Source organism: Anopheles coluzzii, chromosome 3, assembly GCF_943734685.1.
Source record: "Anopheles coluzzii chromosome 3, AcolN3, whole genome shotgun sequence".
NCBI lineage: Eukaryota > Metazoa > Arthropoda > Insecta > Diptera > Culicidae > Anopheles > Anopheles coluzzii.
In genome coordinates, this window is record NC_064671.1 from 65,741,812 (window position 1) to 65,751,277 (window position 9,466).

General features: G+C 43.6%; 1 protein-coding gene across 1 annotated transcript; it reads left to right on the forward strand.

Moving 5' to 3' along the window:
* The first annotated feature begins 2,046 nt into the window (after positions 1-2,046).
* Positions 2,047-7,044, forward strand: LOC125907417 (CD109 antigen-like). Its single transcript, XM_049609385.1, has 12 exons — positions 2,047-2,363; positions 2,440-2,635; positions 2,690-3,368; positions 3,431-3,699; positions 3,764-3,849; positions 3,942-4,197; positions 4,257-4,466; positions 4,540-4,978; positions 5,041-5,340; positions 5,400-6,616; positions 6,690-6,843; positions 6,921-7,044. The coding sequence occupies exons 1-12, from the start codon at positions 2,302-2,304 to the stop codon at positions 7,010-7,012; spliced, it is 3,960 nt and encodes a 1,319-aa protein (XP_049465342.1). The 5' UTR covers positions 2,047-2,301; the 3' UTR covers positions 7,013-7,044.
* The last annotated feature ends 2,422 nt before the right edge of the window (positions 7,045-9,466 follow it).

Consider the following 9,466-nt stretch of genomic DNA (forward strand, 5'->3'; position numbering starts at 1 on the left):
AAATCAACGGACAACGAATCTGTTCAAATTTCGCTTCACTTTATCTAGCTTCGAAAATAACCCCTACCGACCTGAAACGCTCCGTGACGGTTGCATCGATAGAGTCAACTTTATTGGCAAAAAAAATGGCAACGCCCCCCAAAGTGTCCTCTCCATTTCGCAAAGGAAGATGGGCACAAAGCATCAGTTTTTCCACACACGTAGAAAATGTATGCAAAAAATAGATTCAACATTACGAAAGTTTAATCGGCTTAACTGCTTAATTTGTGGGTGTGCCGTCACAACTGGGGAGATGGTGTGTATCGGGCGGCCGAACAACCGACAGCGAAAATATTATCAACTTTCGCCCTAATTGAAACATAAGCAGTTTAGCTTGCCAAGTGCAACAGCACTGCATGTGTCAATCGGAGCGACGATGTCGGGAAGATGAATGACGCTGCTGACAATGCCATCGGGAGAGAGTTTCATCATGGAGTAGGGCAGAGGAATTAAGAATGTACAACATTTTCGCTTTCCATCCAAACCGGGAAAGCTCTTTACCTTCGTGGTACAAATTACTGCTGGAAAATACGGCACCAACATGGTACAGTTTTGTCTCAGTTTTGTGTGTGTGTCGCTTGAAACTTTCCCCATTTTCCTAACGTTACAGCACGCGCTACATTTAAACGATTCATTCCCATTTTAATAGAGCAAAGGAAGGATAGCGAACTCATTTTACTGGCGACTGATTCCCCAATAGCAGACGTTCCATGGAGCGCGGAAAATTCAACCTTCTACCCGCTCCCAAATATTAATGCAGGGTGTACAGCACGGATTAAAACTTTCCTTTGATTATGCTGATCAGATTTGAACCGCTCGGCTGCATGCCGGACCGGAAAGGATCGGTGGTTCGCTGACGTTAAAGCCTTCGTCCTGTACCTCCGGGGGCTTGGCACGTTTTGAAGCAAAGGCTGTGTAAATATATTAACCGGCTACCTTCAAAGGTTGAGGCAAGACAACAGCAACATCACCGAAAACAAGAAACAACACATCTAAACATTGGCAGGAAGGAGCTGTATGTCTTTGCGAGCTTTCAGCCCAAGTGTCACCCAAAGGGGAGGGGGGGGGAGGTTTCGAAAGCAGCTCAGCAAGGTAAATTAATTAATCCTTCTTTTTTGGAGCCTCTCTCCCACCAGGAGCGTTTGGAGCTGATAAAAAGATGTAAGATTAATGTAAGCACGAGAGTTTGTGAATGGAGTTGGGAAGCATTGGTAAAGCAAATTCAGGAACAGTCACTACCAGTTGAGAGAAGATTTATTAACAAGGTGTTTCGACGATGATGGTAAGAATGAAACAGATGATAATCTCAACAATTTTACACACAAGTTGGTCATATTTTTCGTTTCTTTTATTTTTTGTGTAACTGAAGATTAAATAACAGACAAGAAACGTGCGAGCTGCTTCTTCATTCTATTTGATTGATATTCTTTTGAGTTTTTCGGAGCACATATTGGCCAAAAAAGACATTTTTTATAAAATGCGTGTAGCCTAAGAGGGCAAGCAAAATCTTTTGTGCAGGACAGTGAGAAACAACAATGCATCCGCTAATAACATCTAAACCCTTGGCTGAAATCATAGGTGTACGATCGCTTTCGAAACTTATTCAGTAACTTGCAGCCAGATAGTCAATCCTTGTTATGAGTGGGAAGATCCATAAAAAGCTTGAAAATATCACGGTCATATTATTGTGTCGTTCGAGTTGACAACTGTTACACGCAACCGCGAAATAGCGCACAGTAAATACTAACGTAACCCAATTGTCCAAAAAACATCAACGGCAGCTTCTTTGGCGCTGGCATTGGAGTACCATTTCGACGCGGAACTCAGCGCCGATGTTTTGGTGAACCGTGAGATCAGAGCGATATGACACCTTGCATAAGTACGGCGCTTATCACCCCAGCATGTACACGGTACTTTTGTTACAGATAGTCGGGCCTCTACTACTATAAGTTTAATACCAACAGAAGTACAGTATCTGTTTTTGTAAACATCAATACAGTAATCACACTGTAACATTCTTTCAAGTAGTAACTGTATATTTTGCTTTTATTTTTTGCTGTGATTAAAGAGAAGCATTAAAGATTTTATTCTTATCGAACGAAGGTCTTGAAGAAGATTATGCATGAAGCATGATTTGCGAGCGGGAAACCCCCAATATCAACAACACAGCTCCACCGATAGGGATGCATACCGTCCGTGTTTCAGTACATTGGTAGACTGCATCCGAAGCAGGCGCAAAATCGCAAAACCTCCAAACCAACCATGTGGCAGCTCATAAGGTCGCGAATATTAACGGTGATAATCTGCATTGGCGCTGCTCATGGGTAAGAACAAACGCGGTGAAAGTGCTTTACGAATTTATGCAGTTGACAATAATTTGGAAACTACGTGTTGTTTAAGGCTTCTTTTCGTGGGTCCAAAATTCATCCGGGACAACCAGAACTACACACTGACGATCAGCAACTTTTATTCAAATCCAAGCAAGATGGACTTGATGGTGAAGTTGGAAGGCCAAACAGATAATGGTTTAAGCGTTTTGAACGTTACCAAGATGATCGATGTGCGAAGTAATTCTATCCGGATGATCAGTTTCAGCGTAAGAAGAGTACGTTAAAGCTACAAGGCTTACAACTAATTTGCGCTTTTGCAGATGCCAGATAATCTGTCAACTGGTGACTACAAAATAACCATCGATGGACAACAAGGTTTTAACTTTCATATGGAGACAGACCTGTTTTATCTTAAAAAAACGGTAGCAGGGCTAATACAGGTCGATAAGCCCGTATTTAAACCTGGCGATACGGTGAACTTCCGTGTGATCGTGCTGGACACGGAGCTAAAGCCGCCGGCGAGGGTTAAGTCGGTTCATGTAACTATCCGAGATCCTCAGCGCAATGTGATTCGCAAATGGTCCACGGCAAAGCTCTATACCGGTGTGTTCGAAGGTGATCTGCAGATAGCGCCTACTCCAATGCTCGGTGTCTGGAATATCTTGGTGCAGGTGGAGGGAGAAGAGCTTGTGTCGAAGACGTTTGAGGTGAAGGAGTATGTGTTGTCAATGTTCGACGTGCAGGTCATGCCATCGGTGATTCCACTGAAAAAGCATCAAGCTCTAAATCTTACAATCGAAGCGTACTATCACTTTGGTAAGCCAGTGCAAGGAGTGGCTAAGGTGGAGCTATACCTAGACGACGATAAGCTAGATCAACAGAAAGAGATTACCGTTTACGGAATTAGTCAGGTAGAGTTGCGCTTTTCTGACTATTTCGATATGTACGAAGATCAGCAGGATGTGCGAGTGAAGGTGACGTTCATCGAGCACTACACAAGTAAGAATCATGTTCGAAATACCGTTGGAAACAGTTACTGAATGGAAAATTTCTCTTCACAGATCGTACGGTGGTCAAACAGTCGCAAATAACGGTTTACAAGTATCAATACCGAGTGAAGTTGATCAAAGAGAGTCCTCAGTTTCATTCGGGACTCCCGTTCAAGTGTGCACTTCAGTTTACACACCATGATGGAACGCTGGCTAAAGGCATTTCCGGTAAGGTGAAGGTATCCGAAGTAGGATTCGAAACGACAGCAACGAGTGATAACGATGGATTGATTAAGCTTGAGCTGCATCCAAGTGAGGGTACTGAATATCTCTGTGTTAGCGTATGTATCTATAATGATTATTTAATAGTTGACAAAGCATCTTGAAGGGTCAGTTCTTTTGCAGTTCGACTCTATTGATGGATTCTACTATTACGAAGGAGTAAGTCAGATAGAAACGGATGCTTTCATCAAACTGGAGCTGAAATCACCGTAAGTTATAGCTTGCTAAACATCGAAATTGTTAGTGTAACGTATAATATAATCTTCTAGCATCAACCTGAATTGAATAATCTAATTTCTAGCATCAACCTGAACAAATTAATGCGCTTCATTGTAACATGCTCAGAGCGCATGACATTCTTCGTGTACTATGTTGTGTCAAAGAGCAACATCGTCGATGCAGGCTTCGTGCGACCAAAAAATGAGACAACGTTCCTACTGCAACTGTACGCAACGGAAAAGATGTTTCCAAAGGCGAAAATGCTTGTAGCTACCGTTACCGGTCGCACTGTGGTGTACGACTACATGTACCTCGATTTCCAAGTGTTTCACAATAATGTAAGTAATTGTATGTAATATTTTAAAACGTAACACTTATTCATGTTGTGTGACATCAGTTCACTTTAAGCGTTGACGAGCAAGAGATCAAGCCGGGACGACAAATCGAGCTGAGCATGTCTGGACGGCCAGGAGCGTACGTTGGGCTGGCCGCCTATGACAAAGCCTTGCTTTTGTTTAACCAGAACCACGACCTTATCTTGGACGACTTCTTGAAGGTGTTTGACGAGTTCCATGTTCATCATGAAGGTGAATTTGACCAGTTGCACGTAAGTATAATGAGTCCAACATATATATCTAATGAGGATTTAAAAGGACATAATGGATGATTCGTTTTTAAAGACCATGGGACTGTTTGCCAGGACACTGGATGACTTTTTATTTCAAAATTACAATCATAAATCAGAGCGCAATGGACAGCAGATGGAGCAAACGGTGGTCAGGAAACAGTTCGTGGAGTCATGGCTTTGGAAGAATGCGACCATTGGAAGCTCTGGTAGTCTCAAGCTGACTGAGGTTGTGCCGGATACTACGACCTCTTGGTATCTTACGGCCTTCTCGATCGATCCCGTCGTCGGGTTGGGTATCATTAAGAAACCGATCGAGTTCACAACAGTCCAGCCGTTTGTCATTATGGAAAGCTTGCCATATTCAATCAAGCGAGGTGAGGCGATTGAGATACAATTTATTCTTATCAGCAGCCTTCAAGAAGAGCACACCGTTGACGTGACGCTGTATAATGAGAACAATGAGATGGAGTTCATAGGACGTTCGATTGCTAGTAGGTATCAATGGGGATAACGACATTGAATTACTTATCTTCAATGTATAATTTGGTTCTAGACGCAAGCTACACCAAATCGGTTAGCGTTCTACCGAAGGTGGGGAAGCCGATTTCATTCCTGGTGAAAGCAAAGAAGCTCGGTGAGATGATGGTTCGTGTGAAAGCCTCTATAGCAAATGGAATTGCGGCGGATGCACTGGAGAAGGTGATACAGGTCACGCCAGAAAGCTTGGTACAGTCAGGAGTGGAATCGTTCGGATTTTTCATGAACACGTACCAGAATCGAACGTTTTTAGTGAACCCAAACATCGACAAAAAGGCCGACAACGGATCGGTTGAGATCAAGCTCAGATTCAATCGTGAGTAATGCACACACCATTGCCCACACAATGCACACTACATTTAATTGTTCCCACAGCCAACTTACTTATCACCGTGAAGGACAACTTGAACGATATTCGCACTGATTGGAGTAGATGTAACGAAGGCATAAGAGGCACGCTTAATTTCGTTGTTCATGATTACCTGAATACCATTGGGTCATCAGATCAAATATCATCCGACGATAGTGCAAAAATAATAATACATTTTGTACGTCTACAGAAGTGCTTCATTTCCAAAGCTCCATGGCGGAATAAGGTGTTTGATACTGCATTCCTAGTAAATGCGTTGCATAATGCAATGAAATATGTATACTGGAATGACAAGCATAAACTTGAGAAAATTTTTGCCTGGCTGGCCTCACAACAGCACCATTCCGGAAGTTTCAAGGAAACCGAATCCGATCTGCACTATAAACGCAGTGAAGTAGCACTAACGTCGTACGTGTTGGCAGTCATGCTGGAAAATGAAAGCGCCAAAGTGGAGCACGCTGTAGTGATAGAAAAGGGAATGAGTTTTCTGAGAGATCAATTAGAGTTCATCACAAGTGCAAATGATTTGGCGATAGTGACCTATGCGATGATGTTGTACGGGCACAGGCTGAGGGACGCTGCGTTCGAAAAGCTGATCGATATGTCAACCATTACCAACAATGGAACGGAACGATATTGGAACACGTTGAACAGCGTGGAGGCAACATCCTTTGCTTTGCTATCGCATGTGTTGGCCAACAAGTTGCTAGAAGCTTTGCCAATCATGCGTTGGTTGGTGAATCAGAGAAGCGAATTAGACAGTGTTTCTGGGCAACAAAATACCTATTTGCGTCTCAAAGCACTGTCCAGCATAGCGAAAAAGATATCTCCATCCCGAAACGACCTTGTCGCAAAGCTAAAGTACAAGCAGAGTACGCAATTGTTGCGTTTGAATTCATATAGCAATATGATACTAATCATGACCATACCGCAAGACGTGAGGAAATTTGAAATCACAGTAATGGGTATTGGGGCTGGACTGCTTCAGGTGTTTTATCGATATAACTTGAATCTCATGAACTTTGAGCATCGATTCAAGCTAGACTTACAGAAACAGATCACAAACTTTGACCAAGAGCTGAAACTGAATGTGTGTGCCAACTACATCCCCACAGTGTCTGAAAGTCGATCAAACATGGCGCTGGTCGAGGTGACGTTACCGAGCGGTTACGTTGTCGATCACAATCCGATCAGTGAGCAGACGACGGTCAATCCAATTAAGGTAAGACTATTTTGACGTTTTAATTGTCGGATAGTTGGAACTAGTAATCAATCACTTGACATTTCTTTTACAGCGCATTGAAATTCGTTACGGTGGCACTTCGGTCGTTGTGTACTACAACAGTATGGGCTCCGAGCGGAACTGTTTCACCGTGTCCGCCTACAGACGCTTGAAGGTAGCACTGAAGCGCCCGGCGTATGTGGTTGTGTATGACTATTATGATACAAGTGAGTAGCTGGTGAACATTAGTTGTGGACATGCCAAGAGAAATATAACATTCTATGCTTTTGAAATATTCTTATAGATCTGAACGCCATCAAAGTGTACGAAGTGGACAAACAGAATGTTTGCGAAATCTGCGAAGAAGAAGACTGTCCAGCAGAATGCAAGATATAGTGGCTGAGTTAGAGTTAAGGACAACTTGCAATACTGTTTCATGTCATGTTTTGAAACAGATTTTTCTGATACATTAATAGTCTATAGAAAATTGAAAAATCGGTTTTGAAAGTGCCTTAAAAATCAATACTATATCTAATTTAACTGCATGTCATTTGTTTGGATGAAAAGAGAGTATCAATTTGCTTAATAAAACAACACACCGAATAACAGTGCTGCATAACGCCAAGAGCATCATGTGATGGTGACAACCGAAAATAAAACCATCTCGCTTTTCAGTGATAATCATTACCGATAATCATTAGAAGCGCTTCATGACATGTCGAAGATGATATGTGAGTGCTTGAGCCGAACCTGATACACTACTTGTCAACACTGAGCGCACTTCTCCTTCTTCTCTTCTTTGGCTCAACAACCGTTGTCGATCAAGGCCTGCCTGTACCACTGGGCTTGGCTTTCTGTGACTAATTGATTTCCCCCCATAGCAGGATAGTCAATCCTACGTATGGCGGCACTTCTATTTAGGGATTGAACCCATGGCGGGCATGTTGTTAAGTCGTACGAGTTGACGACTGTACTACGAGACCGGCTTAGTAAAGCACTTAAAGTACAAAAACTTGGTGCACTATCTCGGCCGGTAGTGTCCGTAGCAGGATGGAAAAAATATACTGTCCGCGGCCTCTCAATTGAGAGGTCTGTCGTTCAAATCGATCGGTAAATGACAGATTAAATCAAACGTTCAAACAGGTTGACGTCAAACGTCACTGTGACTAGTCGAGGATTCGCTGCGCTCCGACTATTTTCTATATTATTCCGTGAAAACCTATTTCTTTGCTCAACCTGTTGCTGGTGTAGGTGGCATCACTACCTGGTTTTGTTTAACAATTTGGATTATTCACCTACAATCACCTGCAAACGTTTTCCAGCCCACAATCATTACGTCGCTTCAACATCACAATCAATCGCTCATCCACAAAGCAATGGCCGGTATTTATTCCGCCTGCGCTAACAACATCGTAGCTGCTGATCGCATTGTGAAATGCCAGGGTTGCTGCAACTCTGAGTTTCACTTCTCATCCAGTGAACTTTCTGAGGAACTGTCCGCTACTATAGAGTCCTGTGCACAACTTTTTTGGGCCAGTAAAGCCTGTGTAAAGTTTCACAAGGATCCGCGTACGGCCGTGTTGAGGTCATCCACCCTGTACACTCACACTTCTGTCGACCTATTGTCCAGTATAGCCGACCTTAAAGTAAGACTCCGTAACGAGCTATCACAACAGATCACAGATAATTAGCGCGAGCTCCTGAAAGTGCTTAAGGACGAGATCCGTTTATGTTTGTTTTCGTCGAACATCACCACTGATTTGCAGTCACAACAACCCATTCATCGTAAACCAGCACCATCAAATCCAGGACTGTTTACTTCAGAGGTCAACAATATTATACCGTCACAACATTTTCCATCCTTGGGCGCTTCACTTAGTGTAAGCCATCTAACACTACCGTGCCACCACCTAATAAACCGCTAACACCACTACTTAGAGGATCCGGATCGCCGCTTGACTCGGATTCATTGGATATCATTCCACACACTGACATGCGAATGTGGTTATTTTTTACACGTTTTGCCCCATCGGTCAAAACTGAGCAAATCTCACACATGGTGCAAGTACGTCTAGCACTCGACAAGCGGGATGAGTTCGTTCACCGTCTGAAGAAATTTGGCGCTGACACCAGTACACTCTCATTTGTTCTCATTTAAGGTGGGCATACCAGTCACTCTACGCAGCAAGGCTCTCTCACCTGAGACATGGCCCTCCGCTCTAACGTACCGAGAGTTCCGCGACAACCGGACCAATGATAATAACACTAATACTCTCGCAGTCGTCGATACAAATTCGATGCTTTAACCTACACTCGTAGGTAGCCGGTCTTGTGGTACAGTCGTCAACTCGTACGACTTAACAACATGCCCGTCATGGGTTCAAGCCCCAAATAGACCGTGCCGCCATACGTAGGACTGACTCTCCTGCTATGGGGGGTAATCCATAAGTCACTGAAAGCCAAGCCCACAAGTGGTACAGGCAGGCCTTGACCGACAACGGTTGTTGAGCCAAAAAGAAGAAAAGAAGAACCTACACTCGATCACTCTGCCACTCTCAATGCAGACACTTATCGTAATCCTCTCCCACGGTTAGGATTGAGCACTCCGATACCAACTGCCACCACAGATCCGCTCGTGCCGCCTGTTGCTACTTCATATGAAATGACCACCACAGATGCAGCTTTGTTTACTACCGAAAAAACAGGACCTTAATGAGCGAATGCTCGTCACTACCACACCTACCAGGTCGCCTCCGGAATGCTTAGCCGCTCCTAAAAAAAGACCAAAGCGCGGAAACGCTAAACGGACTGATGATTCTGCCGACGCCGAGCCGTCAGACGAATACCAAT